At 37.0% G+C, this 20,301-nt stretch overlaps 1 protein-coding gene across 4 annotated transcripts in view; it reads right to left on the reverse strand.

Moving 5' to 3' along the window:
* The window catches only part of Slx4ip (SLX4 interacting protein), a 168,898-nt gene that overhangs the window by 40,621 nt on the left and 107,976 nt on the right, over positions 1-20,301 (reverse strand). The window contains exon 5 of one of the 4 annotated variants that reach the window (XM_033761172.1): positions 7,239-7,277. The exons of the other annotated variants lie outside the window; for them this stretch is intronic. Within the exon in view, the coding sequence (XP_033617063.1) occupies positions 7,239-7,277 (39 nt within the window). The remainder of the gene's footprint in view (positions 1-7,238; positions 7,278-20,301) is intronic. 4 annotated transcript variants of the gene reach the window in all.

Below are 20,301 nucleotides of genomic sequence, written 5' to 3' on the forward strand. Positions count from 1 at the left end.
CTTCAAAAGAAACCATCAGCAGAACTAAGAGACAATCTACAATGTGGGAAAAAATTTTTACCAGCTGTTCCTCAGACAAAGGACTATTATCAAGGATATATAAAGAACTCAAAACAATCAGTCCCCCCAAATATAAAGACCTGATTCAAAAATGGGCATCCGAAATGAACAGACATTTCTCAGACAAAGAAGTAAAAGCAGCAAGTAAATATATGAAAAAATGTTCCACATCACTGATCATTCGAGAGATGCAGATGAAAACAACACTGAGATTCCACCTCACCCCACAAAGAATGGCTGCTATCAAGAAATCACACAATAACAAATGTTGGCCGGGATGTGGGGAGAAAGGAACTCTGCACAAATATATTTTTATATTTCTTTGTTGTTAATTTCTAAGTTATTCTTATTGTAGTCAGAGAAGGTGATCATAATCTTTTGACAGTTTTGAGGCTTGTTTAACCTAACGTGGTCTAGTTTCATAAACGTTCTCTTTATGTTTGATAAAAATGAGAATTCTCTGGCTACTGAGTTCAGCACTCAAAATATATCTCTTGCCTCAAGTTATATTCATCCAAGCTATATCAATTTTATTTGCTTGATCAATTAAGGAAGATAGTGGATAAAACTCCCTCTGTGAGAGTGGACTTAAAATTTATCCTTTTTTTTCCCCCACCGGGGATCGAACTCAGGTCCTTGTGCTTGCGAGGCAGGAGGCAGAACCACTGAGCTAAATAAATCCCCAGCCCTTAACAATTTATCTTTAATTCTATCCAATTTGTCTGATATTTTTAGAAACTATATTGCATGCTTAGAGCTTCAGAATTATATATTTAATGAACTAAATATTCAGTGATTTTCTTTATCTTTAGTAATGTTCTGTGCCTTAAAGTTTATTTTATTTGATACTAAAATATCTGCTCCAGCTTACTTTTCAGTAGTATTTATCAGGTATACCCTACATCCTTTCCCCTCCATTTACTTTTGACTTTTTTGAGGTCTTGTTTTAGGAATATCTCTTAAATAGCATACACATAAAAATTTTAAAAATCTAGTTTTACAATATTTGACTGCAGTTATCAGTTAGTTCAGATTAATTCACAGTATATCTTTATGTTGTTTCATTTTCCATTAAAAAAAAAAACTCTTAAAGGTTTCCAAATGAGTTGCAAACATTTTAAGGGTGTGAAAGTTTACATCAAGATATGGACTTTCAGTTTGTCAAAAAAAAAAAAGCCAGGAGCACAAATGCCTGCATTCTTACATGGCACAGAGTGGCTAAAACTGGCAGAAGCTACTGTAATCTGCTAAAACAAAATAAGCAGGAGACCATTAGACTGAGTTTGCTTCTGTAAACAAATAAACTGAAGCTCTGAGGCACTCCTTTTAACTGATTAATTAATTTTTAATTTAGCTTTAGTCAATCACAATCAGCTAGCTTATTTATTATATACCTAAGGACATCCTATCTAGCCATATACAAATAAGATTGATAAATATCTGAAGCAAATCAAGTAATTTCGTTATTTTGCTTCCATGTTTAATCTGCTGCCCTCAGAACTTGAGCAAAGCTTTCTGAATCTTGGGTGGTTTGGAGTGCTACCTGAATGACGAATTCTTCTTTGCTCAAATAAATTCCATTAGATTTATTTTGTCTTATTTTTCCTTTTAATAAAGCCAAGTGGGAGAAGGTAAGGCTCATCGGCAGCCAGAGGACTAATGAGAGAGGGACACCCAGTGATACTTTAGAGTCAGTTGTCAAATAAATTATGTGCAGAGAGGGACAAATTATGATGAAGAATTTCTGGCTTGCTAAATGCATTTTAGTGAATGGTAGCTTGCTAGGGAACACAGGTTTGGGGAAAGTTGATAAAATACTAAGCTAAGTTTTACGAAGAAGGACTAATGAGATCTGGGTGAAGTCATCTGGAAAGCAAATGGAAATAAAGTATGGCATTCATAGGGAGAAGTCAAGGCTAGGGTTACATTCAGGCAGCTCTGCTCAAAAGGAAGAAAGGTCTACAGGAGCACATCCAGTGAAGAATGTGGACAGAGTAAAACCAATGCATGAGGATGAGCAGAAGAAGAAGAGCCCACAAGGAGAAGCCAGACAAGAAGATAACCAAGGGAGTAGTCTTAGAAAAGTTTAAAAGATCAAACACCAGCTAGCATTAGCAATAGAAACAGAACAAAATACTGAAATACTGAGTTGAAATTAGAAAGATACAACAAACATTAATCACATGGTGCCAGATAAAATGCAACTGATTAGCAGCAGTTTTGAAACAGCTTCAGGAAGAAGAAGGAAAGACAATAAGAAAGAGGAGATAAAAAGGCAAACGTGTTCCAGGGAATTATGCAAAGAAGAGACACAGAAAACATAGGATCTTCCTAGGGAAATCAACAGATTAAAGGAAGATCACTGTGTGTTTCTTTCACGCCACATTCCTGTTTTGATTTCCAGGCTTGCTTGTTTTCTGCTTTGTCTTCTGATGTTTAGGTAGTCTGCTTTCTCTTCTGCATTTGCTATGGAGTATATGCTTATAGAAAAATGGCTCTTAATTTTGTGAGTCATTTGGAATTTCTATCCCATTATACAAGGTGCTGGGTCTTTTCCCAGTTTTGATGCAGCCAACTCAAGTGACGGACAAAACACTGAATATTCTCAAAGTTTATCATCTCTTCTACTTGTTCTTTCAGTTATTAAATAAAGTACTATGAAATTTAAATAAGCACCTACTAGTCTACAGTCTCTCCAATTCCCAATCACAGGTCTACAGCCCATATCTAAATCACTAAGGGAAACTGAATCTCCACAGAAACGCCTGTATCCCCAGGTCCTAGGAATGTGATGTAGAGATGAAGAAGGTGCCAGAAAGTTACAGACTGTGCAAAGGGCTTCAGGGGATTCTGATGCACAAGCAGGTTTGAAAGTCACTTAGTTTCAAGTACTGTTTTGTTGATTTATTGAGATGTTCTACTCTACGAAGTAAGAGTCTTGTTAGAGTAATGACACTGCTTTACAGAGTTCATGGAAGATAAAATGAAAATGTAAATTCAAGGCCCAAACTACTAAGGCAACTTATGAGAAGCCAATGCATATTAACTCAATTATTATACTCTGGGGCATTTCAAAGAATAGATCACTGTCCTTATTTGTTTTGTTTTCTTTTAAAATGCCTACTGATCTATTTTTTCATATAATTTTAAAAAATACTACATATTTTAAAATTTTTATCTACAAGTTCAAATAAATTGTATGTCATTTTGATATTTAAAACTTAAAAATATAAGTATGTAATGAGTTCCAATTATAATTAAGATGCTAAAATAGATCATAGATCAGGTTAGAAAAGGAACTAAATGTATGGTAGTGCTCAGGTTTTAATTCCAAGCAATACCTTCTATTCCTACCTTGAATGACTGAATTAGGCAGTTACACAGAAAAATATGTAAAGGGGTCTATAAAACTCTGTTTTGCTTAAATGGTATTCTAGTAATAAAGATCAAAATGAATGAACCTAAACTACTGATTAAAAAAAAATCACAGAACAGAAACTCCATTTTTATTTATACACACTGTCAGAATGAAATTAGAAAGATACAACAAACATTAATCACATGGTGCCAGATAAAATGCAACAGGAATGTCCCACCTGCCACCTGATATTCTTGAATGAGGGGAAAAAACAAAAACAAAATGAAAGCAAAAAAATATCACCACCAAGACCTGAACTTCATGAAGCCTCAGGTTTTCCCTACACATTTATACAATATGCAAGGGCTGAAAAACATGCTAACATCACCATGCAGATTCAGCCAACTAAATCCAAATATGAGAAAAAGCAGAGGACATCTTTCTTGGTTTCTTTACAAATTAAGTACAAAGCAAACAAAACCAACTTGAAGGGACTTGAGGCCAAAAGAGATACTTATATACAGTAAAGAGAATCAACCAAATGTAATGAATGTCTGCATCAACCTTGTTTGGATCTCAACAGTCCAACTTACAAAGGAATTCAGACATTCAGAAAAGCCTGAAGATGGACTAGACTATGTGGTGACACTAAGAATTGTTTTCTTTAATGGCATTTTGATAATTTAAAAATCATATCCTTTAGAGCTATTTATGCTGAATGATTTGTATATAATTCTTAGTTTTATTTTTAAAATATCTCAAGGAGGGGGAGGGAAAAGTAGGTATACATGAAATAACATTGGCCATAAGTTAAGATAATATATTTTTCTTCTAAATATTTGTGCTAATATAGTCTGTTTCAAAGCCTCAGAATATAAATCACGATTAAAGCTTGCTTTAATAGGTAATATACTCTAAAAATAACATTTTATAAGGAATGCAAAAGCATCCTTCATTATACTATCAACTACAACTATAATCTTTAGAACAGCTTTTCTAAGTAGATAATAACAATTTAAAGGAACCCTAAACAAAAACAATCTGAGTGACTATAAAGCTCTCATCTTTGTTAAGCCTCAATAGTAAGCACAGTACTGTAGAATGAGAACAGGAACTTAATCTTGGGATTCCTTAACTCGTTTAATTTTACAGAAGCATTATCCAGATCCAAGAGTCTCTAGTTACATCTTACAAATAAGAATAACTTATTGTGGCATTTCTGCATAAGCAAAGATTGCTTATCTCTTCACTAGTTTGGTTAAAATAGAATAATGAGAGTCAGCAAAATCTGTGAAAGGGGTTAACTTAATCTTAAGCCTAGGAAAAAATTTTTGGTAAAATCAGCAGCACTTTACTAATTCATTTACTAAAAATAAATTTATGCTAGTTTAAAATTATGTTTGCACTGACAAGGTTAAAAGAGACTCTGATCGTAAGCAGTAAAAACTCTATTAGGAAAAAAAATAATATAAAGATTGGAAGGTGATTTCAAATTGATTTTACAAAGCTACAAGCATCAAGATGGTACCATATAGAGGCCGGGGATTTAACTCAGCGGTTTGGTGGCCTTCCTTACAAGGGCACAGACCCGAGTTCGATCCCCGGTACAAAAAAAAAAAAAAAAAAAAAAAAAAAAAAAAAATGGTATCATACTGGTGTAAGGGCAGATGTGCAGAAATAGATATATCCAGAAATAAACTCTCATATTTTTCAATTGCTTTTCAATAAAGAAGCCAAGAAAATTACATGGGGAAAGAACAGACTTTTAAAAAATGGCACTGGGACAAGTGCAAGTCCATCTGTGAAGGAATGAAGTTGACCCACGCATCACACCATATACAAAATTAATTCAAAATATTCTAGATCAAAGACTAGATGTTAAGAATTAAACCTATAAACTCTTAGGAAAACCTAAACAGTTGCAAATCTTTATGATCTTGAATCAGGCAATTGTTTCTCAGAAGGCACAACAAAGGAAAAATGGATAAACTCGACATCATCACCATTGAAAACTTCTGTGTTTCAAACACTATGCATAGAGTAAGAAGATATTTCAAAAGGAGGAAAATCTTGTGAAACATACATGGCATTATGAAAAAATAGTGAATGCTTAACTTTAAAAAATGTATTACTGTGAAAGACATAATGCCATCAATCTTTAAAATATTTAAAACACCCCCAACATACACTTTAAACATACTTATTCCATCATTTTTGTCACATGCATCTTTTACTGTAATAAGTTTTTTTAAAAAATTAAACATTTGCTGTATTTTGTTATCACCCTTTTTATATCTGATAAATGATTTTATCTAGAATATATAAAAGCTCTTACAACTCAATAAAAAAGGACAAATGACCCAATTAAAAAGTGGCAAAGAATCCGAACAAACATTTCTCTAAAGGAGATACAAAATGGCCAATAAATACTTGAATATATGGGGAATACCATTATCCATCAAGGAAATCAAAATGACAAGATACCACTTCACATCCACCAGAATGGATATAGCCAAAATGACAAACAATAACAGATGCTAGTGAGGATTTGGAGGAAAAAAAACAAACTCTCACACACTCATAGGAATACAAAGTGTGGTAGACAACTGGAAAGTAGTCTGGAAATTCCTCAATATGTTAAAAAAGAGGTAAAAAATAACACAGAAATTCTATTCCTAGGTACAGATTTATGAGAAATGAAAATGTTTATACATTAAAAAACATACACAAAATGCACATAGTAGCATTATTCATGGTATCCTTGGGTTGAGGGTACAGCTCAGTGCTAAAGTGCTTTGCCTAGCATGTATAAGGCATGAGTTTGATCCTTAGTACGGAGAGAAAAAAAAGTGAAGCATAATAGCCTAAATGTGCTAATTTAAATGTCAATCAACTGATAAATGGATAAACAGATGTTGCATAGATACTAGAAAATATTACTTGGCAATAAAACGGAATGAACTACTGGAATATATTACAACATGAATTAACTTTAAAAACATCATGCATAGTGAAAGGAACCAGTTACAAACAACTATATAGTGCATAATTCCACTTATATGGAATGTCTAAAACAGGGAAATATACAGAGATAGAATAAACTAGTGATTACCTAGGGCTAGAAGTGAGGTCTGTGTCAGTGGAAAATGAGTATTAATTGCTAATGGGTGTAGTTGCTTCTTGGCATGCTGAAAATATACTAAAGTGGGTTTTAGTGATGGTTGTGAACTTCTGAATATACAAAAAGCACTGAACTATAGACTTTAAATGGGCATGCTATCTGGTTGGTGAATTATACCCCTATAAGGCTTTCATTTAAAAGAAAGAAGGGAAGAAAATATTCTACAGCTAAATGGGAATGTTCAGTTATCTTTATTCTTAAACCTCTGAAACAAACAGATACAAACTATAATTTCCTCTAACTAAAAATGTCTGACCCTTCCGAAATGAGACTTAAAATCAATTGATCTCACTGCTAGATTACAGGAGGCTACATGGAAAAATGTTGCCTATAATTTAACCAGATAGAGAAAATGTCTCCATGCACATTTGATGCATAGATGCTATAATTTTACAACAGCAGACTCCCTCCCCTAAACAATTATCCTAATTGAATGTCACTGGTCTTTACATTCACTAAAATACGGTATACTACTACAGTCATTCAACATTTATTCAGCCTAATTTTTACTTTTCTAAAAGGTTAGAGAAAAATAGATTTAATGAGCTAAAAACTGGAAGGGGGTATAAAAATAATCTTCCTCATCAGATTATTTCTAAACTGTTATAAATTTTTTTAATGAAATAAAGATAAACTTACATGATGCAAAAATCTTAGTCTTCCAAAAATTCACATTGCCTACAAGGGAAAAATCCAGAGGCTATTTTATTTTCCAGTACATCTTATCAAGAAAGATTTGCTTAAGTGCATCAAAAATGTTTTCTATTTAAGAGAAAGTTTTACAAGTCATTCTTGAAAATAATGAGAATTTCTTTCCCCCCAAGGGAATATTTTCTACTTCACTGTTTCTAAGAATACAAAGGGTTAAAATCATGTAAAATAGATTTTCTCACAGTTGGAGGAGAGCAAAAACACCACAAATAGGAAACCAGACAGCTAGGGGGTCAAAACACTACACTTCCAGGTCAGACTTCTGGTTGCAATTAAGTAAAATTCTTGCAAATATTTGTAAGGAAATCATATTTTTGGTGTCCCCTTTCAAGCCTTGTAACTTTAATTTTTTTTAGCTGCAACTTATATTTGTGGGCATATACATACCTATACATTCACTAAATACACACAGAAACACAAACATACACATTTACTTGGATATACACATGTATCTATGACCCTAGAATTACAATTTGACCTTGGCCTAAAACTTAAAACTAGAATCTTTCCCTGGGCATTCTTTTTTTTTTTTTTTTTTTAATGCTTGAGACTATGTGGAGTTAGTTTTGTTTTTGCTTAATGGAGACACAGATAATTTCCTCATGATATTTCACAAAATATATTTGGCCAAGTATTACACTAGGCTACAAGGCTCTTGATGAAATAGTTAAAAGAAGTTTTAACTGGGTTGGAATTTAAAGTATAAGTAATGACAGTAACTGTAGTAGAACAACAAATATGAACAAACTATATAATTAAGGTATTCAATGTTATTAAATATGGCTCCACTCAATTACTTAGGAATAACCTAGGTGTTCTTAATGCTTCATAAATATCAATCTGCAGAAATTTCATTTTGAGACAGGGTGTCTTATAGTATCAGAGGAAGCAGATATTCTTGGCCAACATAGAGAAGTTATTGTACAGAATATAAAATTGTTCTGATTATAAACAGCTGAAATAGTTAACTAAAAATATCAGCAACTATAAAAAGTCATAAATGTAGATTCTGTACTCTTATTCTAAATAACTGAATAGTTAGCATGCCATGTTTGGGAATCTGAAGATGAAAGCTCTCTAGTTTTTAATCATTATGTGGATTTTAGTCTCCAAAATTCCCAACATATTTGGTTAGCAAATCTCAGTCCCAAGACATTAAGCTACAATGCCTGAGTTTACACTAGAGCCTCACTATTTGCCTTTTATTTCCTTCAAAGTCAGAGTGTTCTTATTTATATTTAGTACATTAGATTATAATATATTCTCTTTCAAGCTTCCTTATGGGTATTAATATTAGTGATCTGAAGCTTAGTTACTAAGAATGTTAAAATCTTGGCATTATGAGGGAAGGTCTTTGCCAAAGGTAGGGTGGTGGTGGGGTAACAGACAAACTGGTAAATACTATAGTTAACCCTAGATATGGAAAGGACTACTGCTGTAGTGTTAACAGACACGAAACTCCCAAGAAACAAATAGGCCAAGGTAAAAAGCTGTCAGTCTACCTTGTTATCTCACACATTAAAAAGAATTATATGCTACCTGTATGAGAAAAGGCCATTGTTTTATGGTGAGGAGGCAAGGCACCTTTACTTATTAGTATGTATTAAACACAGGAAGAGTAGCTCCTTCCAAAACTTCAACCAGGATATGCCATAGCACAGCCTAGTAGGAGTCACACTGCCCGTGTGTGTCCCCCACTCTACTCAACTCCTCAGTACACATGCACACATCTGCTTTGTGGCAGTTAAATCATTGGAAAAATGTAAAGTCAGTGCTACTATGTTCCTGTCATGTGGAGGTAAACTACAATTTTCAGTGCTCTCCTCTGCTGGGTAAAACTGGAGAACTGGAAGCCGTCCATAGGTGGTCACCATCAGAAGTACTGTGACACACCAGGTTACAAGAAAAAAAAAAAAAGATTTTCTTTTTAATCTCTTCTCTGTCACTTTAAAAGAAGGTGGTTTTCTTTACTTTTCTTCCACTTTTAGCAGAGAGAAATGCCAACCAGTTCTACCTGATTGCCAAAAGGGTTATGTCTTTAAAATATCTAACACCGTATTGCAAGTCTTCATGGAGCTAATGGGTAGGGCTTTCAGACATTTGGTACAACTTGTTGGATATTTGCTATAAGTCTTACAAATCAATATGTGATGACAAAGATCTTCCTAAAAGAGTACTGGGGAATTTGTTAGAGCTGCTGTGAACATTCTTATTTCAAGATACACAGAAGGGGCTAGGTGGGCAGAGTTTTCACCTAATTATCTATCTATATAACTATCTATCTATCTATCTATCTATCTATCTATTTATCTATCTATCTATCTATCTGGGTTCAGTCCCCACTACTGAAGGAGGGTAAGGGATGCAGAAACTAGGCAGCAAAAATTTCAGCTACAAATGTGAACCAACTTATATAATGCAACAATAATATTGGACTTGCATCATCATAAAACTCCCCAAAAGTACTGACACTATAACTTGAAACTATGCAAAGGCAACATAGACTTGGTTTCATGGAGGAAAAACTGACATCGTTCTGATGCTTAGGGTAGTGGGTTCTGGGAGAGGGGCGTGCAGGAAGAGAATGAAGCAGTGCACTCACAGGCCAACAGGATCATCCTTTTTTTTTTTTTTTGTCTTTAGGGAATTTCATGCTAAAAACAGCTTTATTATTATTAGTATTATTATTATCATATTAAAGCAATACATTTTCAAGGTGAAAAGATAATGTTAATATACAAAAAGAAAAGCATTAAAATCATCCCAAAGTAACTGCCATTAACATGGTGGGTTGTCTTTTTTTTTTAACAGCATTTATGGGAGAATTTTAGGCATATGTAATGATAACACTCATCACAGGGAATTTGCACCTATACATGGTAGATCTTGCGCCTTTTTTCCATGCCCCGCCCCTCCCCTCCCTATGTACAAAAGCTTTGTTTCCATTTTTTCCTTCCATTTTCATTTTTTTCTTGTCCCTTCCTTTTTGTCTCAACATAATCATTCTAAAAAGGTCTATGCTAACATCGAAAAAGATTTCTGGGTGAGTCAAGCTGAAGTTTGACAACCACTTCACGTGATGAACAGATTTTAAACTTTTTTCAAGTCTTTCCCATCACACTTTTTCATATTTTAGTTTCTTGTAAAATTAAAAAGTGGATGAAAGATCAGGCATCACAACTCTGGCAATATCCTCAACAGGTAACTATAATAATTGGAAACATTACTCCCAAAGTTTAGAGATTTTTTTTTTTCAGTTCCATTTATTACAATAAATGGTTAGAACAGTCTCCCTGGTTTTTGAGAAAGCAAAGCATCTTATGTTGTCATTGTTGCTTTAGCACACTTTTAGTAAAAAGTATAAAACTTCAAGTGTTACAAATTGCCCATTGCTGGAAAAATAATCTTTGGTGAAACTGTGGCTCATTCAACAAAGGGAGTCCAGGCACTTGCTTTCATTGCTGCCCTTTTAAGCTTTTCATGTGTGGATGAAAGCCTATAAAATGTTTTGATTGAGTATATTATGGGGAGAAATGTAAATAATAACCAAAGCTATTTAAACACGTGTAAAAAGAAAACACATGTTTCCACAGAGCTCCACAACAGACCCAGGGAAACCTGTTTCTCTTTATAAAGGCTGTGAATAGAACAAGCAATGTCTTAACTATTAAGAATATTTAACAAAATGAAGATAACTGGAAATGTGCTATGCTGCTTTACTGTTTATAAAATCACACGAGCAACTATTTTTTCCCTTTTTTAGTCCTCTGTGTCTGACTGTGAAGTCAGAAAATGGCCTCCACCTCCCTCCTCCTGTGCCTGCAGCCCAGCTCCATCCTGCTGCCGAGTGCCCAGGGCAGCAAACGCAGCATTGCATGGTAAGAGATGACTCACGCAGAAAGTGATGATAAAAACAGTATTATTTGTCAAGGCCTGTGTTTATTCAGGTTTAACAGTTGCTGGATATACAGTATGTTTTACAGTTGTTAACATGGAAGAGAAAGGCCAGCTGAAGGGAAGTAGATGGGTGGTGTTCTGGGCAAGTTTGCACAGCCATTTCTGAAAATGCCTGAAGGTTTATATATAGAGGAAGGGCTGGGTACAAAGGGGAAAAAGTGTTTCACTTCCAAAATTTATTTTAAATAGGAAAAGACCCTGTTTTCAATAGGCTGAGATAATAAATAGAAATCAGAATACCACATATACAAATTTGCACTCACAGGCACGCCACCTGGGAGAGAGAGGGCTCACAAGCAAGTCTGTGTCTAGAGCAAGAAAGCTTTCTTTGGCAGGGACTGCACCACATCAGGCGTTAGGGAGAGGTGTGGAACGTTTCTCAGACAGAGGGAAGAATAGGAAGAACTTGCTTGTTTTGGCGACAGTGTCTTTTTCTCTTTCTCCTCTTATGCGAACACCCACTGATTTCCTAGTGCAGTGGCAATGTGCCCCACCGCAGAATGCTGCCAGGGAGGCGGGTGTTGACATAGAGAGAGGAAGCCTGGAACATCCCGCACACCATACCTGGGATGCCACAGAACAACTCAAGGACGCTGCACACTTTGGCTGGCTAAGATTTTACGGGAATATTCAGCTTAGTAGAAAAAGCCAAAAAGAAGGCTCTGCAGACAGAAACGACAGTACCCAGGAAAATTTAATTTATTTTATGGCATTTTCCAAAGGCTTGGGTTTCTCAGATCTTAAATACAAGAAAAGATTATACAAGCCAGGCGTGGTGGCTCACACCTGTAATCCTAGCACTCAGGAGGCTGAGGCAAGAGAATCGCTGTGAGTTCGAGACCAGTCTGAGTTACATAGTGAGTTCCAGGTCAGTCTCAACTACATAGTGAGACCCTGTCTCAAAAAACAAAACAAAACAAAACAAACAAAAAAACAAAAAAACAAACCAAATGAATGCATTATGTTGAAAAAAAAAAAAAGTCAAGGTTATACAAAATAGAATAATAGGCAGTAAAAAAAAAAAAATGAGTCTAACTGCTCCATGGACACAAAAGTGGAGTGACCCCAACTTAGACAAGGCACTAGAAGATGAGCTCTATTTGGAGGTTTCTTTCTCCATTTCCATTTCATGATCATAGAGTAGGGGATAGAAAATCTAAAACAAAGACACAAGGTAGTTCAAACAGAACACTGTTCCTGCTTAAAGACAGCTGTGTTTTCGGGACTAGAGGAAAATTTTATTAAAAGAAAACACATGACATTCTCAATAGGGACAGGCAGCACTAAGGATAAGCTAGACATCAGACAGCTGCGTCTTCACGCTGCCTCTGACACTTACAAGCTATGTGACCCACAGTCAAGTTACTTGAACTCCAGGTCTGGCTCTCTCTCATCTTTAGAACAGCGTTGAGAGTGGTGGCTGTGGGGCTGGGGCTGTAGCTCAGGGATAGACTGCTTGCCTATCAAACACAAGGCCTTAGGTTCCATCCCTAGCACTGCAAAAGAAAAAGAGGGAGAGGAAGGAGGAGGAAGAAGAAGAAATGAAAGAAAGAAAAAAGAATGGTGGCCAGGGCTGGGGGTGGCTAAAAGGATTGTCTCAGGACCTTCCTGTGTGTAAGGAAGACACAATCCAATGGGGGCACCTGGCAGGACGACACTCAGTAGTAGGGACTGACAGAGGCAGTAATACTAAAGGACGGCTGGGACAAAGTGGGCGTTACTGCAGCTACTTCAGATCACTTCCACCTGTCCTTTCTGTCCAACGGGCAAGCGATGTTGCAATGGAGGTACACTAAACTATTCCTGCCACGCACAGGTTGCTTCAGGATATTAAGAGAGTAGAAAATTTGTATGCATGTTGATCTGCATGAGCCCCCATGGTCCCCAGAGCTCTCCGCAAAAAGGTATGGGGCCCAACACTGGGAGGACCTCCTCTACCAAGGCTGTTCCTGAATGAGTAGCCACCTTGGATATGAGGGACGCCCCAGGGAGAGCCAGCTGCTGGAAGAATTAATGACCAGAATTGACAAGGTATCTGTGGATTACCAAAGCTCAAGAATGGTCAGTTCATGTGGTGAGTAGGTGGCCAAAATTTATACTTAGAATCCATGACTGGATAAGTCACTTGGTCTATTGACAAACCGTGACCCAATGAGAACCTTGGTAGAAATCTAGTCAGAGTGGCTTGACCCATGGATATCTCTGGCTATTAGTTGATTATCCAGGACTTTATATAAAATGGAGAACATACTCAGACCCTATTGAAACTATATGTTAAGAGCTGAACTTTTTCCCCACCAAATTCATATTCTGAAGTCCTAACCCCTAGTACCTCTGAATATATCTGTTTTTGGAAAAGGGATACTTAAAGAGGTAATTAGTTACATACAATGAGGTCATTAATGTAGGCTGTCATTCAGTATGATTGGTGTCCTTGTAAGAACAGACATAGACATGTACAGCGGGGGGAAACATGTGATGGCACAGGAAGATGAACATTTACAACCAAAGATAAAGACCTTAGAAACCAACCTGCCTGACACCCTGATTTCAGACTTTTAGCCTCCAGACTGCAGATATACAGTTCTGTTGGTGAAGCCACTTAGCCTAACGAATTTATGGCAACTCTAACCTTTTTTTTTTCCCCCAGTACTAAGGATCAAACCCAGAGCCTCATGCATACTAGGCAAGCAGCATTTTGCCAGTGAGCCGCACCCCCTAGCTATGGCACCTCTAACAAACTAATATCCTTTATAATAAAAAAAAGTCTAGATCAGGTGAACAGGGGCCTGTTGAGCCACTTCAAATGAGAGCCACAGCTGCTCGGCCAGTCTTCAGATTAAACTCCATTCACAGACCTATTTTCCCTTTAAAGGAGAGCCAGATAGCCTTTGAGAAAGGACCCTGTAATACATCGGAAGTACATCCTATAAATCTTCCACTTGAAACCTGAAGCTGTTTTCTGTTACCTGCAGTAAGACAGAGCAAATGCTCAGAATTCTGAAGGATGACTAGACATTGTCTCTGAGGTAATGCCACTTTTGGGGTTGATGACTGCTACTGTCACCCACTGGACGATGAGAAACAGAAATTTAGATTAAATTTGTCTCACAAGTGGCCCAGAAACTCTGGGAAAATCTAGAGTTGTCTTCTCAGTGGCTTAGAAACCAACCTGCCTGACACCCTGATTTCAGACTTTTAGCCTCCAGACTGCAGATATACAGTTCTGTTGGTGAAGCCACTTAGCCTAACGAATTTATGGCAACTCTAACCTTTTTTTTTTTTCCCCCAGTACTAAGGATCAAACCCAGAGCCTCATGCATACTAGGCAAGCACCATTCTGCCAGTGAGCAGAAGGGTATAAGTGGCAGATTTACTCCACAACTGATAGAATCTGCACTTGGACATTGTGTTTCATGAAGTGTTATTATGGTAACGAGGGGACAGAGGAAAAGCTCTAGAGTCCTCCTCCCACCAAAACTGTAAACCAAAAGAATTAATTCATAGGGATAGGAAAAGTCTGAAATATCCTTAAGTATCTTTTCATATAGTTTTATTTAATGTGCCTCTTTCATTTAGGTAAAAGACAGCTGGCCTGATAATAAGATGGAAAGGTTACTGAAAATTAGCTCAGGATGCAAATTGTAGCTAGGACCATGTCGAACTGGCATAAGCTCCTAACTTACATCAGTCATCTTTCCTGCTGCTGGACAAAATATTGGATACCGCAATTTGAAGGAGGAGAGGTTTATTTGGCTCACAGTTACAGAAGATTCAGTCCAAGGCAGGAACATCGTGGTAGGAGGGTGTGGAAGATCAAGCTGCTTAGTTCAAGGCAGCACAGCAGGGAAGAGTGCCAGTAAGATATATCTTCCAAAGCCATACCCCAGGGACATGCCTCCAATTGGGACCCACCCAGTTGAAGCACATTTAGCTGTGAACATCAGTGGGTTAGTCAGCTGATGAGACAGAGCCCCCATGATCCAATCACCCCTCCAGGAGTTCCTTAATCAAAATGACTTTTTTTTTGTACCGGGGATTGAACTCGGGTCCTCGCACTTGCAAGGCAGGCCACCGAACCACTGAGCTAAATCCCCGGCCCCAAAATGTCTATTAAACTTAACCATCACACTAAAGGATGCAATACATGTTCTGACCAGAAGAACACTATAAATTCCCTTGGCCAGATACATGTTTCCTGGAACCCAGGAGTAGAAGTGGGAGGTGAACACCTCAGTTAAAGTTTACTCTTTGTCCCCATGAATCTGCTGTTTTAATATTCAAAAGAAGACCATAATACAGAAGACAGCAAGGAATTGGGAAGAAAGTTCAAAATGCCATGTAACTATTTCAGGCTCTTTCTGCCACCAGACAAACAGGCCCAAAGGAGAATTGAAATGGACACATGATAGCACACAGGGGCAGAAAGTCATAGAGAGAAAACACAGGAATGCAACAGGTTCTGCTTAATGAAGCATATGCAGCACTAAAGGTGATTGGAATAACGGCAACCTCATCAAGGCAGGACCACTGCCAGCTCAAGTCCCCCAAGAGTTAGAAGCTAAGAACACAGAGAACATGAGACAAATATTACAGTAGGGAAGACAGAAGCAACCACTATTTGTTTTATGGTAACAAAAATTAGAATGGTAGCAATACCCACATTTTCCTCCTTGCTGCCTCATGTATGTGTATATTTAATTGACAAATTAACAAATAGGAGCTGTGAATGAAGTAGGATGGGAAAAAAAAATCCCTCAAAAATCCTTGACCAAGAGCTGGGCCTTGAGATGTGGGTCATCTCTTCTGGAGAAGATGGTAAGCACATGTCTTTTGTAGCTGGGGAAGCTATTCTGTTGGGCAATAGCTTGTTATTATTTGGAAGTTCATGGAAAAAGGAAGCCAAGAGGAAAATTTCAGTGGATAATTATAACTTGTGTCCCTCTACCCCACATGTTTGACTATCTTCCTGTGTTTTGGTAACTTTCTGGATTATGTAAGTCTCACTTTCCCAAGGTAAAAGCCAAACATTCTGATTGCCCTGACTCACTTGCAACTGGGGGACAGCCATGAGATCTGCTTTTGCCTTGCAGTGGACTCAGAAGGAGCACAAGGCTGAGGCCATATGCTGGGTAGGCGGTGTCTGCATGCTGGGACAAGCTTCTGATCCTACACTTCACAGGCGGTGGCTGAAACAGAGTGCATATAAATGCTATTCCCATCTTTTGGCTAACGCTGTCCTGTGTACCTTCAGAACGGGCTCTCTGGCTATCCTGAAGATCCTGTGAACTATCCATTTTTAATCAACTTCTGCTAAGTAGCCAGACCCATTCGGGCTAGTTTTAAGCAGAGAAAACACGACCACAAAAAGTTTCAAGCTGGGGACTATCACATTTTTATTTTCAAAAGGCCATTCTGGCAGCAGAGGTGTGGGTGAACTGGAAGGAAAATCACGAGGTAGAGGCAGTCATTCAAGAGCTGTTTAAGAAAGACCTTGATCAAAAGAATGACAATATGAAAAGGAAAAAAAAAAATTAAGAAAAGGCAAACAACCCAATACAGAGCCAAACCGAAAGTATGTAGTTAGTCTATGAACACATAAAAACAGAAAGAAAAACAAAAATTAAAGAGCATGATAAAGACAGGTCATATGTCTTGGAATGCTGAGGCAGAAAAACTACGATTTCAAGACCAGCCTGGGCTACACAGCAAGATCTTGGTTCCCCCCCCCACCGCCACCAAAATTCAAAGAATGTGGTATCTGTTTTGATTTTTTGGACTGTCATTACTGGGCAAAACTAGGGGAAAATATTAATGAGGTAGGACTGATGGAAGTCAATAGGTAACTCTTTTATCAAATTTTTTATACCACTATTTCTTATGGAATTTATTTAACTTTTCAAGTGACATAACAAATGAATCATTGACAAGTATCTGTGTTATGCTATTCATTGCCTGAGTTTGTGAATAATCTTTGTACTCCTTTATATAATTCAGGAAAAAGCATCAAAGCCATTTATTCTGCTTTTATAAAGGAAAATTGAAGTATGAATAAAATTAATATTAAGAGCAATAAAGCTTGGTGTGATAACGCATTATCTCGAATCCAGCACTCTTAGAAGGCTGAGGCAGGAGCATCATGAGTTCAAGTCCAGTCTGGGCAACTTAGTAACTTAGCAAAATCCTATCTTTAAAAAACAAAAAACAAACAAACAAACAAGAGAAAAGAAAAAATGTGAAAAAATTAAAACAAAGTCTTTGTAAATAGGGAAGGGTGAAGGGGGTGAAGGGCACGGATATGGGGAAAAAATGAGAACCAAGATATACCATATAAAGGTACAAGATCCCAATGATAAATGTAACTGTATTGCTTTCTTTAAATGTACCTATAAACTTAATGGAAACAAACAAAAAAACAAATAAGCAAGCAGGGCTGGGGATATAGCTCTATGCAAAGGCCCTGGGTTTGATCCCCAGCCCTACCAACACAACAAAAACAAAGAACAACAAGCAAAGTTATCAGCCTAGACTTCAGCTTCCCCAGGATTATATATCATGCGTATATGCCATGCTAATATATATAACCCTTATATAGATCTGGAAATGGATAAAAAGTGGGAGGCTCAAACAAATGAGAGAGGACACAAAGCGTAAACCACACAGTCAACCAAACTACAATTACAGTATCAACTCTGTATACATGAGCCATGGAACTGAATACAGAAGAGGAAACAGCATTGGGCTTATGGTTAAAGTGGCTTTGAAATTGCTTTTGAAAAGCAATTTAAGAAAGAATATGGGAGCAGCTCAGAACAGGCAGTTAGACCAATGTCCAGAATTTGTCATGGTACTGAGGATAAGGTAAAGCAGGTATTCAGTTTCCAGAGGGATGCTGTTTACACAAAGACACAAGAGGGTAGCATAACACTGGGTGGGTCCCTCCACGGCCCCAGAGGTGTTGAGGTCTGCACAGCCTAGAATGTACCAAACCTCATTCATCTGTGAAATAGAATCCTGTGGTAGAGATGTGTGAACAATGCTTGTACTTTTAGAAACTGATAGTACCACATTTACAACCAAGAGCAGAATTCTCTGTGCTCTAAAGTTAAATAGCAAGGTAATCTGATCATAAGGCGTTCGAGAGGTGATTAAAGACCTAAATATTTAAAAAGAGACACTAAATTTACTGGAAGATAAGTTAGGCAGAACTCTTTTTTTTTTTTTTTCTGTTGCTGTTGTGGTACCTGGCACCATTTTTTTTATTAGCATCTTAATCATCATCTGGAAAGAGAACATTCTAGAGTAATATCATTAAGTGTAGCTCTGATAAAGCACAGTCCCTCCCATGTATCATAAAGCAGGTATAAAATATTTTACATTCATAGAGGTATGATACAGTACCGTCCTACATCAATAATACTAGAATCAGTTTTGGTTTGAAATTTACTTTGTCTGCAAATAAGATTGCTGCCCCTATTTTTTTTGGGGGGGGGCTCCTGTCACATGGAGAATTGTTTTCTATCTTTTCACTTTCAGTCTATGGGCTTCTTTTTGCACTAGGTGTGTTTCTTTTATACAACATATTGCTGGATTTTGATTCTTATTCTATTTTGCCAGTCTATTTCTCTTGATTGGTGAGTTGAGGCCATTGACATTGCTGGTTATAACTGATATGTACTGACTTATTATTGACATGTTTTTGGCCTTTTGTTGACTCTTTTTACTTTTTCACCTTCTCCTTTTAATTTCTTGCCTTGCCTATTTGCTTTGCTCTGTTGGGCCTCATGGTGTTGTTGCCTTCATTGTCTTTTTCTAGGATCTTGTTTAGAATTGCTTGTAGTGCTGGTTTGGTATTCATGTAGTTTCTCAGGTGTTCTTTGTCGTGGAAGTGTCTTATTTCCCCATCCATTTTGAAAGAGAATTTTGCAGGACACATCAGTCTAGGTTGGAGGTTGTTCTCTTTTAGTACTTGAAATATCTCATTCCAGGCTCTCCTTGCCCCAAGGGTTTGTGTTGAAAAGTCTGCTTTGATTCTGATGGGCTTTCCTTTATATGTGATTTGTTTCTTTTCTCTTACTGCTTGTAGTATTTTGTTCTTCTGTTGGGTTTCTGGGATCTTGATTATTATATGTCTAGGTGTAGATTTTTTTTATTGTAGCTGGTTGGAGTCCTATATGCCTCAGTTATCAGAATGTCAAATTCTTCCCCTCTTGGCATAGGAAAAGACTTTTGAACAAATCCTCAGTAGCACAGGAACTTGCAGAAAGAATCAACAACTGGGATCTTATTAAAAAGCTTCTGAACTGCAAAAGAAACCACCAAAAGAACTAAAAGACAACCTAAAATGTGGGAAAAAATTTTTACCAACTGCTCCTCAGACAAAGGACTCTTACTTAGACTATATAAAGAACTCAAAACAATCAGCCCCCCAAATATAAAGACCCGATTAAAAAATGGGCATCTGAAATGAACAGACATTTCTCAGACAAAGAAGTAAAAGCAGCAAGTAAATATATGAAAAAATGTTCCACATCACTGGTCATTTGAAAGATGCAGATGAAAATAACACTGAGATCCACCTCACCCCACAAAGAACGGCTACTATCAAGAAATCAACCAATAACAAATGTTGGTGCGGTTGTGGGGAGAAAGGAACTCTTCTCCATTGTTGGTGGGAGTGCACATGGTACAACCACTATGGAAATCAATATGGAGATACTTCAAAGAGCTGGGGCTAGAGGTTCCATTTGACCCAGCCATCCCTCTACTGGGTATCTTTCCAAAAGAATTAAAAGAATTATATCACAGTGATATATGTGCACCTATGTTTATAGTGGCACAGTCTGTAATAGCTAAAACTTGGAAAAAGCCCATTTGCCCATCAGTTGGAGACTAGATAAAGAAGATGGAGTTTTTCTATAAAATGGAATACTACTCAGCCATAAAGAATGAGAAATTAGATTCATTCATAGGAAAATGGATACATATTGAGGATTTACTCCTAAGTGAAATAAGTAAGTCACACATGTGTAAA

The sequence above is a fragment of the Fukomys damarensis genome, unplaced genomic scaffold (genome assembly GCF_012274545.1).
Source record: "Fukomys damarensis isolate Sample0158 unplaced genomic scaffold, DMR_v1.0_HiC HiC_scaffold_7, whole genome shotgun sequence".
Taxonomy (NCBI): domain Eukaryota; kingdom Metazoa; phylum Chordata; class Mammalia; order Rodentia; family Bathyergidae; genus Fukomys; species Fukomys damarensis.